Consider the following 18,765-nt stretch of genomic DNA (forward strand, 5'->3'; position numbering starts at 1 on the left):
TGGGGCCGGGCTGATGGGGGGAAGGCGAACGGAGGCCAGTGTGGGGCTGGGACAGACTGGAAGGGTCTCTATCCAGAGGGGTGACCTGGACACAGTGAAGCTGGTTCCCGCAGAGTCTGAAAGGGGCACTGGGGAGCCCTGGGACAGTGAGGAGGGGACACAGGAGAGGACAGAAGGTGCTGGAGGAACAGGGCCAAGCAGCCAGGGCCAGGCCGAAGGCGGGGTGGGGACAAACTGGGAGGGGGCAGTCGTACCCAGACAGTGGATGAGCAGGGACCAGGAGGGACTGGAGGCTCTGGGGCAGTTCAGAGGCAACATTTGCACAGTTGGACCGGGAGGCACTGGGAGAACTCAGGAAGATGGAGGGAGAAGGGGCTCCATCCGGAAGCAACTGCCTGTTGGGGACCAGGAGACCAGGCCGCCAAATGGTGCCCAGCCCAGTCTCTCCTCCCAAGCAGGAACTGGCGCTGAAGACCCTGGGGACAGATGGCCTTTTTCTCTTTTCCTCCTTGGACACTGACGGGGATATGTACATCAGCCCTGAGGAGTTCAAACCCATTGCTGAGAAGCTAACAGGTACCAGGAGAGGCTGGCGGCTGGGGAGGAGGGCGCCTTGGCCACGGTGTCTTCACTGAGCAGGAGCGGCTGTCTGGAGTGGAGGGAAGCTCGTGGGATCTCAGAGGCCCTGGACTCCTCCCAGCTCTGACACTTTGTAGCTGGTGGCTTGGGCGAGCTGCTCCAGCAACCCCTGAGCCTGTTTTTCTCAGACTTGTGAACAATAATAACAGTTAACATTCTTTGGTCTGCAAGGTAGCTCACGCCTGTAATCCCAACACTTTGGGAGATGGAAGGATCGCTTGAGCCCAGGAGTTCAAGACCAGCCTGGTCAACATGGCAAAACCCCATCTCTACAAAAATACAAAAATTAGCTGGGTGTGGTGGTGCGCGCCTGTAGTCTCAGCTACTTGGGAGGCTGAGGTGGGTGGATCACTTGAGGCCATGAGGCAGAGGTTGCAGTGAGTTGACATCACACCACTACACTCCAGCCTGGGCGACAGAGTGAAACCCTGTCTCAAAACAAACAAACAAAGCAAAAACAAAAAAAAAACATTCCTTGGCCACCTCCTCTGTGCCAGGCATTTAAGTACTTCATGTGGGTTCTCTCTTTAAACCTCACAGTAGTCCTGGGAGATGGACACTGTCATGATCCCTATGTTTAATAGTTTGAGAGACTAAGGCACAGGCAGGCTCCCCAGTTTCCCAAGCTAGAAAGGTGCGGAGCCAGGGCTAGAACTGGGGCCATCTGGCTCCAGGGTCCTGCACCAGCTCACAGGTTTCAGTAGAGAAAAATGGACAGTGACAAATATACAGTAGATTTCCAATAGACAGCAGCTATAACTTTTTTTTTTGAGACAGGGTCTTGTTCTGTCACCCAGACTGGAGTGCAGTGGTGCAATCACAGCTCACTGCAGCCTCAACTTCCCTGGTTCAATTGATCCTCCTGCCTCAGCTCCCTGAGTAACTGGGACCACAGGCATATGCTACCACGCCCAGCTGATTTTTCTATTTTTGTAAAGATGCAGTCTCACTACGTTGCCTAGGCTGGTCTCAAACTCCTGGGCTCAAACGATCCTCTTACCTTGGCCTCCCAAAGTGCTGGAATGACAGGTGTGAACCACCGCGCCTAGCCAGGAGCTATAACTATTATTACTAAATCTGAAACTTTGCTTAGGTGCTTTCAGATTCCTATTCCATTCTTTGTTGTTGTTGTTGAGATGGAGTCTTGCTCTGTCACCCAGACTGGAGTCCAGTGGCGCAATCTCAGTTCACTGCAACTTCTGCCTCCCTGGTTCAAGCAATTCCCCTGCCTCAGCCTCCCCAGGAGCTGGGATTACAGGCACCTACCACCATGCCAGGCTGATTTTGTATTTTTAGTAGAGACGGGGTTCTGCCATGTTAGCCAGGCTGGTCTCGAACTCCTGATCTCGAGTGATCTGCCCGCCTCAGCCTCCCAAAGTGCTGGAATTACAGGCGTGAGCCACTGTGCCCAGCCTCCTATTCCATTCTTGCTATCATTTTTGCCTAGTGCAGTCAGTGATTATTTATTTATTTATTTGGTTAAAGATGAGGGGCTGAAACATTCTAATGAATTATAAAATGCTTCTCTCGCTGCCCCACCACCACCCCAACCTCTGTGCCCATTTTCTTGCAACTTCTTATGACATTTCTTGAACTTAGGATCTTGGGCACCTACTTATTACCCAGATTGCCTGGTGTAAGTCAGTCATCGATGGGAAAGGCAAGAGAGACATGCTGTGTGTTTCGGGTGCATAAGCTTCAAAGCACTGTCACGAGCCTGCTGTTTTTCAGGAGTGTATTGTGTAGGTTGGCTCCGTGCTGGCCCGGTGACCTGTGATCGCTGCTAGAGGAGGAAGGTTGGATGAAAAATGCTAATGAGCTGGAGTGGATGTGTATCAATGTCTCTCGGTGGCAGGCAGTCCTGTCATGAAAGCAGATGGGCAGATAAACAGGTCATCCCCTTGTGGCCTTGCCTGTACTTTTTATTTTGCACACACTTCTGAGCATTTGCACAGCCACCTCTTTGTCCTTTTTTGTGGCCAGAGTGAGAGTTCTCTCATAATGACATGTTAGCTAAGCTTGAGGTGCACTTTTAATTTTTTGCACAGAAATCTTTTTCTCCATCAGGGTAAAAGAATTCCCCCATTACCTCTAGGCTGTGAATGCAAAAATGGACCAAGTTTTGAGAAATCAAAGGGGGGGAAAAATCAAATCCAAGCAGGAAATAGAGCCAACTAGTTCTATTTGGTAGAGTTATGAGTGTGTTTAATTTTCTGCCTTATCCCTTAAAATTTTTACAAATTGCCTATAATGGGCAAATGTTACTCATAAGTCGGGAAATAAAACTTTTTATTAAAAAGCCAAAGGGCTGTAAAATGCTGAGTATTATTATTATAATTAATAACATTATTACCAACTCCATTTGACAAATGAGAAAGTAAAGGCTCAGAGAGGTGAAGTCCCTTCCCCAGATCATACAGCTAGGTGGTGGGGGAATCGTTATTATTATTGGTTTTTTTTTTTTTTTTGAGATGGAGTCTTGCTCTGTCACCCAGGCTGGAGTGCTCGGCTCACTGCAACCTCTGCCTCCCAGGTTCAAGCAATTCTCCTGTCTCAGCCTCCAGAGTAGCTGGGCTGGGATTACTGGTGTGTACCACCATGCCCAGCTAATTCTGGCATTTTTAGTAGAGACGGGGTTTCATCATGTTGGCCAAATTGGTCTCAAACTCCTAATCTCAGGTGATCCGCCTGCTTCGGCTTCCCAAAGTGCTGGGACTACAGGCATGAGCTGCCTTGGGAATCATTATTATTAATATTTATCTGTGATATCAGTAAAATAATTGAATAAGCAAGGCCGACTAATAACCGTGCATATTCCTGTTGCTCCCTTCTTCTTGGGTTTCTAGATTGCGTTTTGGAAAGTTTTACTGTATTGACTTGCAAATACAGAAATAAGTGATTCTTCAGAATAGGGATTTGCATCAGGAGCAGCAGGCAGTGCTCATTAAAAGGGCAGTTTCCAGACTCTCACCCCTGCAGATTCTGATTCAGTAGGTCTGAGGTGGGTTGCGAGCATCTGTAGTTTAAAGGCATCCTGGGTGATTTTGAGGACTTCTGGTTGAGAACTGCTTTAATGCATCATTCAGCCTGCTAGCCAGTCAGTCAGCAAATGCCAGGTATCATCTCTGTACCACTACCCTGCCCTGAGAGGGCAGACAGGGCAAGACCCACCCCCGCCCTCCGCTGGCTACACTTTGTTGCTGGTGACTATTACTCACCCCTTTTGAAATAGGTGTCATTTCTCCCTTAGCCCTTCAAAATGAATCCTTCTATACTGGGAAGGTTACAGACTTGCCAGATCTCTGAGCAGGAAAAGATCCAAGAAATCAAATCCAGCCCCTGCCAGTCCAGCCCTTCCTACAGCCGGGGCAATGCCCGCCCCCCCACCCCCCGCAAAAAAAAGCAGTGGAAAGTGGGTCTCCTTACTCCCAAACCAGTGCTCTCCCTATGACATCAAAGAGCCTGTTTCTGTTTCTTGCTTCATTCATTACTCTGGTTCCTCTCAGTCCCAGAAGACCTAGAAAAGGGTCGTGGTTGGTCATGGGTTTCGAGTAAAACAGGCCTGGGTTTCAATCCCGATTCCCCCACCATCTAGCTATGTCACCTGGGGAAGTGACTTTACTTCTCTGAACCTTCACTTTCTCATTTGTCAAATGGAGTTGGTCATGTTACTATCTGCCTCCCTGGGCTATCCTGAAACTAAAATGCAATACACTGGTTGTTACTTTGGTGACTGTTAATTGTTAACACCCCAGCTACCCCCACCCCCTGCCTGGCTCCGTTAATCACCAGCTAGTGTAGATGACGAGGGAGAGGTGAGCCCTATAGCGTCTCCGATGTCTGTGTGTCATAGGGTCAACTCCTGCGGCCAGCTACGAGGAGGAGGAGTTGCCCCCTGACCCTAGCGAGGAGACGCTCACCATAGAAGCCCGATTCCAGCCTCTGCTTCCGGAGACCATGACCAAGAGCAAAGATGGCTTCCTAGGGGTGAGTTGGGGACCACAGGCAGCGGGGTCATCTATGTGCATCCTGAGGATGAGTTTCTGCTCCATTCTTCCATCTTTCCTCTGCCCTCTGTGTGCCCACTGGAGCCAAGCCCCATGCCAGGCCCTGGAGGTCCATGTGGCTGTGATGTTGTCCCTGCTGTCCAGGCATACAGCCTGCTGGGGGAGCAGGAGAGAGAAGCATTAGCTTCTGCCCCAGACTGGGGAATCTGGGATGGCTTCCTAGAGGAAGTGACATCTGGTAGACCTCAGGATGAGGAGGGTTCAGCAGGGTGACTGAGCACAGGTTGGGGGGGTCTTGGAGGAAGCAGCAGTGCAGTAGAGACCCTGTTAGTGCAGCCGCCCCGCATACTACGATGATTACATCCCGTACATCCATCTCTTCCCCATGGGGCATAGCATGATGCCTGGCTCCTGATAGGTACTCTGTTGAACTCTGATGATCTAGACCTGAGGTTTGGTCCCCAGCAGAGGGCTGTGGGGTGGGGAAGGCACCTGAGAAGGTGGAGGTAGGAGGTGGACAGATGCTCTCCTTGCCAGCCCCTCCCCAACCCAAGGCCCTTTGGACAGGGTCCCGAGCACATTGGAGGATGAAGCTGCCTCAGCCCCTGCCTGCCCTTTTGCACTCTCTCCCACTCTCTCCTCCCCTCTGTGGGCTTCCTCTGTTCCAACCACACCAGACTTGCTTCCTTCCAAATCCCCAGGCTTTCTTCCAACTGGGAGCCTTCTCACATGCGGTTCCCTCTGCCAGGAACACTGCCTCTCTATGCCCAGCCCACACAGCCCGACCCAGCCTTTTCATCTCAGCCAATGCCACTTCAGCACGAACAGAGGCCTGAAGGCAGGAGTGCCAGGCTGGTCACCGAGGCCAGGCAGCGGGTGTGTCTGGGCCCATGGGGCATGCAGGACCTACACAGGGGTGTCCCGGTCAGTGGGGCCAGGAGAGAAGGTGCCCGACCCCACCAAGGGCTTTGTTGCCTGCCTTTGGCCTTCATTCTGTGGCGGCTGAATACCGCGCAGATTTTAAATAAGAGAGCTTCCTCAGCAGACCTGGGCTTTCCGGGCCAGGGACGGGGCATGGGTAGAATGGGGAGAAATGGGAGGCAAGAAGACCAGTTCTGGAGGGGAGACGGAGAGGAGATGGAGGGTAAGGGCAGCCTGGAGGATGCTGGGGAAGGAAGGGCAGGGAGCGGCTCCTCATGGACAGTGGGTGGGCAGGGGTTGGATGACTCAGGCTTCTGGCTGGTGACCAGGGGCATGGTGGGCTGCTTGCCCAGATGGGGACTGTAGGCGGGGAGGGAGTGGGGGGTAGAGAATGAGGTCAGTCTGCACATGTTGAAGTTGAAGTCCCCAGGGGATGTTGGATGTCTGCTGCCCAGCAGCAGCCCCTTGGCAGTGCCCAGCTCTAGAGCCTGGCAGCCACATGGCAAAAGAAACTTGGGAATGACCTTGAGGCTGGCGCCTGTGTCGGAATTGCCACCTGGCCCAGCCCAGGGAAGCAGTGCTGGGGAGCCCCTTTCTTTTTTTTTTTTTTGAGACGGAGTCTCGCTCTGTCGCCCAGGCTGGAGTGCAGTGGCGCAATCTCGGCTCACTGCAAGCTCTGCCTCCCGGGTTCACACTATTCTCCTACCTCAGCCTCCCGAGTAGCTGGGACTACAGGTGCCCACCATCACGCCCGGCTAATTTCTTTGTATTTTTAGTAGAGATGGGGTTTCACCATGTCAGCCAGGATAGTTTCAATCTCCTGACCTCGTGATCCACCTGCCTCGGCCTCCCAAATTACAGGCGTACAGGGATTACAGGCGTGAGCCACCATGCCTGGCCGGGAGCCCCTTTCTTAACCTCATCGCTGCAGGTTCAGGGAGGGACAGAAATTCCAAGGAGGAGTTCACAGGGAAGGGCATTGCCCATTTTGGTTCCTGTTTACTTGCCGTCTCCCACTATAAGCTCCAAGAAGACAGGGTGCACAGTGTACCCTGATAGAAACTTCGTATACAGTAGGTGCATAAAACATTTTGTGGAATGAACAAATGAATAAACGTGTTCTTCTCAGCCATGGAGACAGTGCAACAGATAGATAGGCAGGAGTCCAGGAAGTGGTCGAAACGGGTCTGACCTTCCACAAAAGGAGGTGCGGAACCCATCTTCATGGGTTTGGCAGTAATGGGCTGGTCTGAGCAGATAAGTCCCCACAGACAGCAAGAACTGGGGTGAGGCAGGAGCAGCACCCCCAGCCCTGGCCCCCTAGCAGAGCCCCACCAAGCCCAGCACCCATCGCTGGCAGGCCCCCTGCAGGAGGTGGCAAGCCTACAAGCAGGACCCAGGAGGGCGGGCTCGGCCCGGCCGCGCACAGCCAGCTCTGCCTTGAGAACCGCCTGTTAAATCTCCGTGGGAGCTCCCTGCACTGCTTTCCTCCCACCTCCCACCAAGCCTGAGCTCCTGCTGCCAGGGAGGTGGCGACAGGAGAGGGAACCCGCTGTTCCCCAAATGCTGGCCGACGTGTAGACAGCTCTGTGGTCTCTGAGCATCCTCTCCGAGCCATCAGCTTGTCAGACAGAGGCGAGGCAGGTCACTGATGAGGACTCGGGCTTACGGAAGGCCTTTTGCCCAGGGTGGGGCAGGCTGTACTTAAGGCAGGGCCCTTCTGGGGGTGGCCTTCCTTCCCCTTCCCTGTGGTTTCCTCCTGCTCTTGACCCTGGAGATTTCACATCAAACATGATTGGCCGCCACCCTCATCGGACTTAGCTCCAGGCCGAAGCCCTGAGCTGGCCAGTGGGACATTAGTCCCTGGGAGGAGGCTCGGAGGGGAGACTGGGGAGGGAGAGCAGGGCTGCCGGAGGGCCAGGGAAGCCAGGCAGGGTGGTGGCACCCAGGGCTGGCCCACGGGCTTATGCGTAGGATAGAGGTGGGACTGTCTGAGGCACAGAGCCCCACCACCCCCATTCCAAGCCTGCCCTCGAGCGAGCTGCTGTGGCCTGGGCTGCGCCTGGGTGGGCTGAGAGGCACTGCAGCAGGGAGGGGAGCCTCTCTCTGGCGGGATATCGCTAAGCTTATGGCCATCACCAAGGCAGGAACCTCCCTGGGGTCCATCTGCTCCCTTGGTGTGGGCTGGCTCGGGGCTTGAGGGAGACCTCCACCCACATGCTAGAGGAGGCCCCGGAGTCATGGTTCTCAGATTCCTGGAGCTTTGCTTTCCCCCGCCTCAGGTCTCCCGCCTCGCCCTGTCCGGCCTCCGAAACTGGACGGCCGCAGCCTCACCAAGTGCAGTGTTTGCCGCCCGCCACTTCCAGCCCTTCCTTCCCCCGCCAGGCCAGGAGCTGGGCGAGCCCTGGTGGATCATCCCTGGTGAGCTGAGCGTGTTCACTGGCTACCTGTCCAACAACCGCTTCTATCCGCCGCCGCCCAAGGGCAAGGAGGTGAGGACAGCTGGGGTGCGACGTGGGGCCCCTCCGCCCCAGCCCAGGAGTGGCCACCCCTCTGTCTGCGCCTGGACCCCAGTGCCAGGCCTGCCCCACCTGCTCTCCTGCCTCCCTCTGGACCTGCTCCCTCCCCATGGGGCCCCTGGGCCTTCGGGTCTGGGCTGACCCCCACCCCAGTGGATCCAGGCCCGGTGGGACCCAGCAAGCCAGCACGTGCCTCCTGCCGCCCCCAGGTCATCATCCACCGTCTCCTGAGCATGTTCCACCCTCGGCCCTTTGTGAAGACCCGCTTCGCCCCTCAGGGAGCCGTGGCCTGCCTGACCGCCATCAGCGACTTCTACTACACTGTGATGTTCCGGTGAGTGGGCCACACGGGCCGGCCTGGAGCTCCGGGGAGGCACGGACGGCACAGCGCCCAGAGGGGAGGGCCCGGCTTGAGCCCCCCAACTCCACCTCTCCTCCCCCTGCTGTCTCGGGCAAGCAGCTTTGGGGCTCCCTGAGCCTCAGTTTTCTCACCTGTAGATTGGGGTGCTGATGACTTCCTCGTAAGGCACGTGAGGGTTCAGAAAGAAAAGCTGTGGAACTTGCTTGGCACGGGGCTGGTAGCCATGGTTGTGCCAGCCACACAGAAGCAGGAAGGATGCCCAGTCACACATGCCCTCCAGAAGCTGTGGGGGCTGGGGGAGGGGGCCCAGGCAGGGCTTCCGGAGGAGGGGCATGTGCCCCTCGAAGGATGAGCAGCATTTGGAGGGCCTCGCTGCTGCCCCCTGGCCCATCCCCCCCCCCCGCCCCCACACTCAGCCTCCTCTCCCTGATGATTCTGGCCAAGTCTTCCCGGGCTCCTGGGCAGAAGGTGGGCAGCTCTGGTGTAGCAGATCCCTTTCCCCACAGGATCCATGCCGAGTTCCAGCTCAGTGAGCCGCCCGACTTCCCCTTTTGGTTCTCCCCTGGTCAGTTCACCGGCCACATCATCCTCTCCAAAGACGCCACCCACGTCCGCGACTTCCGGCTCTTCGTGCCCAACCACAGGTGGGAGCTTGACCCTGGCCCAGCCTTAGCTCCCTCCTACAGCTTGTCCTGCTCCCCAGCTCCAGGAGCCTAGGGGCCTCTTCTGTCTCTGGCCCCTCCTTTGCTCCCCAGAGCCCATCTCGTGGGGCTGACGTGGCAGGAGGCAGCATGAGGCAGGCAAGAGGATGAGCTGATTACCCACCAGCTCTTCCCAGGCACCCGTGGCCTGGCCCTCCACCTCTGTGCCTGGGACCCAGTGCAGCAGCCCGCAGACCCTGAAGCTGGGCCTTCCCGCCCTCACACTGCTGACAGGCCCCAGGCAGAGCTGTAACCGCAGCCTGTGCGCGCCACCAAGGGGAAGGCCAGCAGCTAGGCAGGGACCCAGCTGTGGGGTCCAGGAAGGCTTCCCAGAAGAAAAAGGTCATCTCAGCAGAGATCAGGGCTCTGAGGGTTTTGCTAGGCAGAGGAACAGCACATCCAAAGGCCGAGGGCAGGCCCTCTGCTGCTGCAGAGCCCCAGAGGGGCTTCCGGGACGGTGCTGCACCAGCCACCTGCCTGCCTCACCTCCTCAGGGCTGGCCACCTGTCAGCAGAGTAGAGGACCCAGGAGGCCCTGGCTTCAAGTTTGTCCAGATTCCTAACTGATAGCAAGTGGCCACCTAGTGCGCCTGAGTGACCGCTCTACAGGGATAAGACCTGGCTGGGAGCCAGGAGGTCTGCAGTTAAGTCTCAGCTGTGGAACCCATTGGCTGTGTGGCTGTGGGCAAGGCCCTGGCCCTCTGTAGGCCTGTTTCCTCATCTGCCAGATGGGAGACTGACTCCTGGCCTATTTCACCCACAGGGCAGGCGTGAGAGGATGGTTGGGATAACATGGGAAGAGAAAATTGCCCCTAGGAGTGGGGGTGGCTTCCCTCCCTCCCCAGAGTGGGCAGGGCAGGGGCTTCCCGGTCAAAGGGAAAAGGAAGAGGAGGGCACAAGCCCTCCATCCGCTCACCTAGGGCTGGGCACACCTGCCTTCATCCCGGGGTTGTTGAGGAGGGGGCCTGAACTGTAGGGGACAGGAGGAGAGAGGCAGTGACCAGCTCCAGGAACAGCTGTTCCTGGGCTCATGTCTGAGGACCAGGCATCAGGGACTGCTGACCCCTGGGGGGATACCTAGCTCTGCCCTCTGTGCCACCTGCTGCGGGGGTGGTGGTTTGTCAGTACTGCAGCTCCCCCGTGCGGCAGATCTGCAGATTGCACTGCTCGGCTCAGATTTCCTGCCGCCCACCAGAGGCCTGTGCAGGGACCACGGTGCTCATTTTCATTCCTGCCCTACCCTGTGACCCGCCGTGAGGCACTGGCCATCTCTCTGCCTCGAAGGGTCCTGGAGAGTACACAGGCCATGGCTGTGCAGGCCCTTTGTGAATTGTGAGGGGCAGGGCTGGCAGACGGTGAAGTGGCTCCAGTGCCTTAGGAAGGGGCAGCCTGGTGGGGAAGAGGGCCAGGGCTCTGCAGCCAGAATCCCAGTGGCTCTGAGAGCAGCCGTTCACCTTGAGAAGCCTCAGTGTTCTCATCTGGAAAATGGAGACAGTTGCAGGTATCATGTGAGATAAAATGTGACACAGATAATGGGCTTTGATGATGGTGTCACTCTGCCCTGGCCATCCCTAGGTCTCTGAATGTGGACATGGAGTGGCTTTATGGGGCCAGTGAAAGCAGCAACATGGAGGTGGACATCGGCTACATACCCCAGGTGAGCACACAGGAGGCTCCCATCCAGGTGGGCTTGGCTGCAGGGCCCCGCCCTTCCTCTTTAATGAGTGGAGCATCTTGGAGGGTCTGTGACGGAGCCCCTGAGGATTCTTGCCCATCTCTGAGCCTTCCCCCCACCACTGACCTCTGGCCCAGATGGAGCTGGAGGCCAAGGGCCCCTCAGTGCCCTCCGTGATCCTGGATGAGGATGGCAGCGTGATCGACAGCCACCTGCCCTCGGGGGAGCCCCTGCAGTTTGTATTTGAGGAGATCAAGTGGCAGCAGGAGCTAAGCTGGGAGGAGGCTGCCCGGCGCCTGGAGGTGGCCATGTACCCCTTCAAGAAGGTGAGGCTGGGCAGGGGTGAAGGCCAGGGTCAGGCTGCATGGGCAGAGGCTGGGAGCTGTGGAGCAGCAGCTGGGCACAGGCGCTGGCATGTGGGCAGGGCTTGCTACTGAGGCTGTCTCACTGTTGGGCCCAGCGTGTGCCAGCAGGGCCTCCCCGCTGCCATTCAGAACTTGGAGGAAAAGGCCAGGTGCAATGGCTCATGCCTGTAATCCAAAACTTTGGGAGGCTGAGGCAGAGAATCACTTGTGGCCAGGAGTTCAAGAGCAATCTGGGCAACATAGCGAGACCCCATATCTACACAGAAATTTTTTTAATTACCTGGGGGTGGCAGTAGCATGCACCTGTAGTACCAAAGCTTTGGGGAGGCTGAGGCAGGAGGACTGTTTGAGCCCAGGAGTTCAAGGCTGCAGTGAGCTATGATTGCACCACTGCACTCCAGCCTGGGCAACAAAGTGAGACTTCATCTCAAAAAAAAAAAAAAAATGAAAATAATAATAATAAATAGAACTTGGAAGAGACATCCATCTCCTCGCTCAGCAGCACCCCCTTCACACACATACAAACACACACACTAACATATACACACACATACAAACACACACACTAACATATATACACACACATACACACACTAACATATACACACACATACAAACACACTAACATATATACACACACACATACAAACATACACGCTAACATATACACATACATACACAAACATATACACATGCAAATGTACATATACACAAACATACACACACAAATATATATGCCTACACACAAACACACACACACAAACACATATATACACACATATACACAAACACACATATATACACACATATATACAAACATACACAAACATATACACATACAAAAGTACATATACACAAACATACACACACACAAATACATGCCCACACACAAACTCAAACACGCACACACACACATACTTGCACACACTACAGACTCACAGCCCCCGAGTGGGACCCTGGCCGCTTTGATGATGGCTTCGCTCTGTCTCGGTGTGGCCCCAGGTCTCCTACTTGCCGTTCACTGAGGCCTTCGACCGAGCCAAGGCTGAGAACAAGCTGGTGCACTCGATCCTGCTGTGGGGGGCCCTGGACGACCAGTCCTGCTGAGGTGAGGGGCCCGGCTGGATCTAAGGGGAGCAGTGGGAAAGTCCACACCTTGTGGGGTACCAGAGGCTCTGAGACCAATGGGACTCTCCTGTTGAGTCGTGAGGGCCTTGGGGATTGCTCATGGTAGGGGCGTGGGGTGAGGGCTTGGTGGTTTCTGTGCTGAGCCCAGAGGGAGCTACCAGATGCTAAAGAAAGGGCCCTGGCAGACTGGGTTCAAACACAGCCATTGTCAGCTTGATAACCTTGACCAAGTGTCTTCCCCCCCCCGAAGCCTCAGTTTTCTCAATAGTAAGAGGGGATAACACACTTAGCTCTCAGAGCTGTGGACATGGAGGTGAAAGTGCCGCATACACTGTAAAGTGTTATATGCATGTAAGAGAGAAAATCGGGCCAGAGGCTGGGCTTGTGTTAATAGATTCAGGAAATTCACCAGAGGCCCCCTAGATGCAACGTTCTTTGGGTGTCTGGCAGTGGGCACAAAGAAGAACAAAACAGTGCCCCGCCCTCACCCCGTCAACCATCAGTGCAGCAGTGGGCTGGGTGCTGGCGTCCCACAGTGAGGAAGTCAGAAGGGGTCCCTGCCCTCAAAGAGGGAGACACAGTGCAAAGGCAGACACCGAATGAGTCAGTACAAGCATGGTGAGTGTTCTACAGGGGACAGTCCAGAGTGGCACCAGAGCGTATAACTGGGGGTCAGGGAAGGCTTTGTGAAGACAGCGATATTTACACTGAGACTTTGAAGGATGAGTAGGAGTTTGTCAAGTGACCGGATGGAGTGTTCCAGGTAGAGGGAACAGCCTGTGCGAAGGCCCTGGGACACAGAGCATTCATTGGCTTTAAGAAGCTGTCACTGTCTGCAAGTCCCCGCGGCCAGGTAGAACCCCTAACCCTAATCTCAGCCCAGGATGCTGGTATATCATTGATGTTAATCCGAACTACCATTTATTCAGCACCTACTCTGCCTCAGGCTCTTTGAATCTGTTATTTCACCTGGGTGCAGAGACTATCCTGCAGCCCATGAGGTCTCCCCAAAGCAAGACTGCACCCCAGCAAGATGTGGGGGTGCTTCAGCCTTCTGTCTTCCAGCTTCTTCCTCTTCCTGAACAGGTTCGGGGCGGACTCTCCGGGAGACTGTCCTGGAAAGTTCGCCCATCCTCACCCTGCTCAACGACAGCTTCATCAGCACCTGGTCCCTGGTGAAGGAGCTGGAGGAGCTGCAGGTGAGCGGGCAGGTGGGCAGGAGCAGCAGCGTCCAGAACAGTGGTGGGGGCCGTGGCATCAGGAGTGTGCAACTGTCCCCACAGAACAACCAGGAGAACCCGTCCCACCAGAAGCTGGCTGGCCTGCACCTGGAGAAGTACAGCTTCCCCGTGGAGATGATGATCTGCCTGCCCAATGGCACCGTGGTAGGCACCCCCACCCAGACCCCACAGGGCCCAGGCACCTCGGGGCCCAGGGAGCAACCAGCAGGAGGCGTGGATGTGCAGGCTTCATCAGGGTTCGGGTCACCTCCTGGCTGCAAAGCCGCAAGCTGGTCTCTTACCCAGTCTAAGCCTCCGCTGTCCCCACGTAGAAACAGGAATCGTGATGCAGGTGTTGGTCATCGGGGGCTGCGCAGCAGTGAGCACAGTCCCGAGGCAGAGCCAGCGCCTCCCTAGAAACACGGCCTGGAAGGGAAGGCTCGCCTTGGACCATGGCAGCCAGTCCTGGGATGGAAAGGGAGGGAGGAGCCAGGCCTTGTGACAGAGAAGACCAGGAGAGGGCCCTGAGCCAAGATTCAAGACCCCACCTCTCCCTAAGGGCCCCTTACCTAGAAGACTTACTCAGCAAGTCTTCTCACTGGGGCCTCACAGCAACTTTGGGAGATGGATGATCATGAATACCCATTTTATAAACAAGGAAGGAGGCCCAGAAAAGTTCAGAGACTGGACAAATGTTGCAGTCAATTAAGTGCAGCTGGCTTTGAACCGAGGCCTGCCCTTGAGCTCTTCTGATCAAAGCGACCCCTTATCCTTTATGCCCCAAGGCATGGTTAGTGTGGGACCCAGGACTGTAGGAGGGGGCCAGCTTCCTTAGGATCTTAGGACGGGAGCAGTTCAGGAGCAGGGGATGGCACGGGAGAGGTGTCCAGTGAGGGCTTGGTGTAAAGGAAAGGGCACCAGGCAGAAGGCATCTGCTGTCCCAGGCACAGGATGATGAGATGGTGTTGGGGAACTGGATGAGGCTGGGCCTGGTTGGGAGAACCAGGCCTCTCATTCATATGAATGTTGATTGAATGCTGATTCATTCATTTGTTCATCTACTGGGCACCTACTCTGTGCCAGGCACAAAGATAAAGACACGGCCCTGTGCTGAAGGAGCTCACTCTCTGGAGCGAGAGGCCAAAGGAGAGGCCCATCGAGTGTGAGGCCGCAGTGAGAGAAGGGAGCACGGGGTTCAGGATGGAGTCTGGGGTCACAGGAACAGAGGAGAGAGGTCATTTCGGGGGCGGGGGAGAGGGCTAGTGGAAGAGGTGATTTTGGAAGGTGTTGGGTTTTCACTTGGTAGGCAAGGCAGGGAGGAGCCCCCTCGTCAGACACAGGGTGACGAGATGGTGTCGGGTGCTGGCGAGGGCTTACGGCAGCACTGCCTGCCCACCATCCACCTCAGACAAGGACAGTCAAGGCCTGATAGTGTCCCTGCTTCTCCCCATAGAACAGAGGGCACAGGGAGCCTGGGGGCGCCCCTCCGCCCCACTCTCCTCACCTGGCCCTTCTCACAGGTCCACCACATCAATGCCAACTACTTCTTGGACATCACCTCCATGAAGCCCGAGGAAGTCGAGAGCAATCTCTTCAGCTTCTCATCCACCTTTGAAGACCCGTCCACGGCCACCTACATGCAGTTCCTGAAGGAGGGACTCCAGCGTGGCCTGCCCCTCCTCCAGCCCTAGAGTGCCTGCGGGGCCGGATGGGATCTGATGCACAGGCCCCCACGCCTCAGAGCCAGAGTGGTCCTCCGCCCATTTCAGACTGCAGATGCCGCCCACTCCCGCCCCACTCCTAGGCTGCCTTGTGGGGTACAAGATCCACTGAGGGTGGCCGCCACAGCCTTGGCTCCATGGTGGCGGGTAGACAAGGGGTGCCTGGGCTGACTGAGCAGAGGAACCTCTAGCTCTGACTGTCACTCAGCTCTCCCTACCCATTTGGCTCTGGAAGCTGCTTGGTCCCCCCAGATCAGGGCCTGGGTGAACTCCCTGCACCTTTCCCAGCCAGCCGCACAGTCTAGGCCCTTGTGGGGTGGAGAATGGAGGGAAGAGCAGGCTAGGAAGACGGGGCGACCACCCTCTCCTTGCTTTCAGCCCTTCCCACAGGAAACATCAAGAAGCCCCAGCCAGGAGGGGCCAGGCTGCCAAGGCGGCTCTCCTGTTTATCTAGAGCCTTCGTTCCTGGCCAAGCCCCAGACTGCCCTCCTGTGCCTGATGTCCCCAGCTGGGGTCAGTCTCAGCAGGAGCCAGTCTTCTGCAGCCTCTGGGCAGAACCCCCCATCAGAGTGGAAATCAGACGGCACCCCCTGCAGCTTCCCTGACCACACCACTGACCAGCTGTCTGGGGAAGTTTACTGTGAAGGGGTTTCTGCCTTTAGCAATGGGGTTCACTAAGGGGGTTCCCGAGGCCCAGGGCCAAGGCACTCCCACCGCCTACCTTAGCACAGGGTCTCCACAGGACTGCGGGAGCCAGCGCTTCTGCTACCCCTCTTGCCCCTCAGACCTCGCATCCACAGAAGCACAACCCAGCCAAAGACCACAGCCTTCTCCAGAGCCGGCGCTGTCCCGGCAACCAGGGGTGCCCCAGGCTAGCTGTTCTACCTCTGGGGCACCACGGACTCCCCTTGGCCACTCTTGGGACTTTGGTCCACGTCCTGAGCCACTGACCACGGCCAGTCTCTCTTTTTATATGTGCAGAAAAGTGTTTTTACACAAACTTTCTCATGGTTTGTAGGTATTTTTTTATAACCCCAGGGCTGAGGAGAAAGGAGGGGCAGTGGCTTCCCCGGCAGCAGCCCCATGATGGCTGAATCCGAAATCCTCGATGGGTCCAGCTTGATGTCTTTGCAGCTGCACCTATGGGAAGAAGTAGTCCTCTCTTCCTTCTCCTCTTCAGCTTTTTAAAAACAGTCCTCAGAGGATCCATGATCCCCAACACTGTCCCATCCTTCACGCAGGCCCACAGGCATGCCTGCACTCTCTTTCATTAAGGCCTTGAAGTCAGGCTGCCCCCTCCCCAGCCCCCAGTTGTCTCCCCACCCCCTCACCCCACCCGGGGCCCACTCAACCTGGCAGAGGAAGAAGGAAGGCAGACATCTCCGCAGCCACTCCTGGGCCTTCTATCTGCCGAGTTACCCCACTTGCCTTGGGCGTGCCCACTGAGCCTTCTCCAGCCAGTCTTGTTCTCAATTTTGTTTTGTTTTGAGACGGAGTCTTGTTCTGTCACCCAGGCTGGAGTGCTGTGGCGCGATCTTGGCTCACTGCAACCTCCACCTCCCGGGTTCAAGCAACTCTCTTGCCTCAGCCTCCCAAGTAGCTGGGATTACAGGTGCATGCCACCATGCCTGGCTAATTTTTGTATTTTTAGTAGAGGGGGTTTCACCATATTGGTCAGGCTGATCTGGAACTCCTGACCTCAGGTGATCCACCTGCCTCAGCCTCCCAAAGTGCTGGGATTACAGGTGTGAGCCACCACGCCCAGCCTTGTTCAATTTTGTATCATCCAATCATCGCTAATATTACATGCACCTTCTCACTTAATCCTCAAGACAAGCCTGTGAGGCAGATGCTCATTGTTCCCATCTTGATGAAACCTGAGTCTCAGGGAAGTGAAGTGACTTGCCCAGGGTCACTCAGACAGGTAGAGTTGAGATTCAAACCCACATGTGAGGCTCCAAAGCCTGCGTCTGGATTTGGGGGTGTTTTTTGGCACGGCACCCTCGCCTCTCTCCCTGTCTGTTTTCCCCAAAGTGGAAAGGAAGGCCTTTCAAACCAGAGTGTCTCACTCCCCTCTGACCTCCAGACCAGATGGGGCATGAGCCAGCCAGCTCAGCCAGGCTCCCTGTGTCCTGGGAGGAAGTGTCCCCATCCCCCATGCCCTTTATTGGGAGGGAGGGCGTCTGATGCTATCTCTGTGCCTCCCCCATCCTGTCAGGCACAGGTGGCGGGGGCAGCCCATGCGAGCCCTTCTCCCGCTGCTCTGGGAGGGCCAGTTCCACACGGAGCCAGCCTGGTCCCATGGAAAATGATGGCCTGGGCTTTCTGAGGCCTTATCTGATGCCTCTGCAGTTCCTGTCCCCCACCAGGCCTTGAGGCTCAAGGTGGGAGAGGGCCCTGGGCTGCCCTCCTGTCACTCCTCTGCCACTTCCCTCCCCTGTCCCCAACATGCCCTGTAATAAAATTAGAGAAGACTAGAGTGGTTCTAAGTGCTTTTCCTTTGAGTGGCATGTTGCTCAGCTCTGTCCTTCCATGGGGTGGCCCCCTCCTGGGGCAGACTTGAGCTGGAATGCTTTCAGGGACTCTCTTACCTATCAAAGGCTTGAGTGACTTGCCCAAAATAAGTTTTGTGATAGAACAAGTGGTAGGACTTACTGTTTTGAGAATCTGGTGCTCTCTGTTGAGAAAGATCTGGAAGTTAATTCATTGTCTTAAAAGCAGAGCCTGAGACAGGCATGAAGTGTTTTTTGTTTGTCTGTTTGTTTGGTGGGGTTGGGGGGGAGTGTACTTCCAGAAAAACCAGTAAAAGAAGGAAGGAAGCAGAAGAGGGAAAGGAAAACTGCTGAGCAGGAACAGTCTCAGCCCAGCCTTGGCCTGATCCACAGTGGAAGAGCCATGGGGCATAAACCACACTGCAGAGCTGAACTGGCCTTTTGGACCTTGTATCAGTCATTGGCTTGGGAGGTGAAGGAAATTCCCAGGTAGGGGGCTCCATTCTTCCTGCAAGGGGATCTGAGTGGGACACCAAATCAGCATCTACACCCAGGACAGCCAGCCAGCGTGGACTTGCATGATCCACCATCGCACAGGAGGGAAAGGTAATGATTAAAACACAATGTGCCATCCTGGAAAGACGGCCAGACCTGGAAGTCAATCTTCAGCGTTTGAGATATGGTGGAGATCAGGGTGGATGACCTCTGAGGTCTCTTGCCAGGACCAGTTACATAATTTGCAGAGCGCAGTGCAAAATGAAAACACAAGACCCCCTATTAGAAAATCATTTCAAGACGGCAACAGCAAAGTACTAAACCAAGTACAGGGTTCTGAGCATGCGGCCCGTTGTGACTGCCTGGGCCGTTCACCCATGAAACCAGCTCTGTCTCTGGCAGAGGGGACTGTAGGCTTTGGAACCAAGGAACTCCAGCCTGGGAGCCAGGCACAGCCCGAGGCTGTGCTGAAGGCAGAGGAGGAAATGTGACCCAGGAGCTGCATGCCACAGACCAGGAAGG

At 55.8% G+C, this 18,765-nt stretch overlaps 1 protein-coding gene across 2 annotated transcripts; it reads left to right on the top strand.

The window, feature by feature from the left end:
- On the top strand, window positions 1-17,733 carry SELENON (selenoprotein N). Of its 2 annotated transcripts, XR_009214829.1 has the most exons (12): window positions 1-576; window positions 4,493-4,626; window positions 7,850-8,059; window positions 8,296-8,420; window positions 8,954-9,091; window positions 10,723-10,804; window positions 10,960-11,148; window positions 12,190-12,295; window positions 13,402-13,514; window positions 13,599-13,700; window positions 15,056-15,352; window positions 15,635-17,733. XR_009214829.1 is itself a non-coding variant. In XM_032759375.2 (11 exons), the coding sequence occupies exons 1-11, from the start codon at window positions 360-362 to the stop codon at window positions 15,224-15,226; spliced, it is 1,587 nt and encodes a 528-aa protein (XP_032615266.1). In that variant the 5' UTR covers window positions 1-359; the 3' UTR covers window positions 15,227-17,733. The 2 variants fall into 2 exon arrangements, 1 of the variants encoding a protein (XP_032615266.1); XM_032759375.2 differs by having other exon boundaries at window positions 15,056-17,733.
- Window positions 17,734-18,765: the final 1,032 nt, after the last annotated feature.

The sequence above is a fragment of the Hylobates moloch genome, unplaced genomic scaffold (assembly GCF_009828535.3).
Source record: "Hylobates moloch isolate HMO894 unplaced genomic scaffold, HMol_V3 SCAFFOLD_9, whole genome shotgun sequence".
NCBI lineage: Eukaryota > Metazoa > Chordata > Mammalia > Primates > Hylobatidae > Hylobates > Hylobates moloch.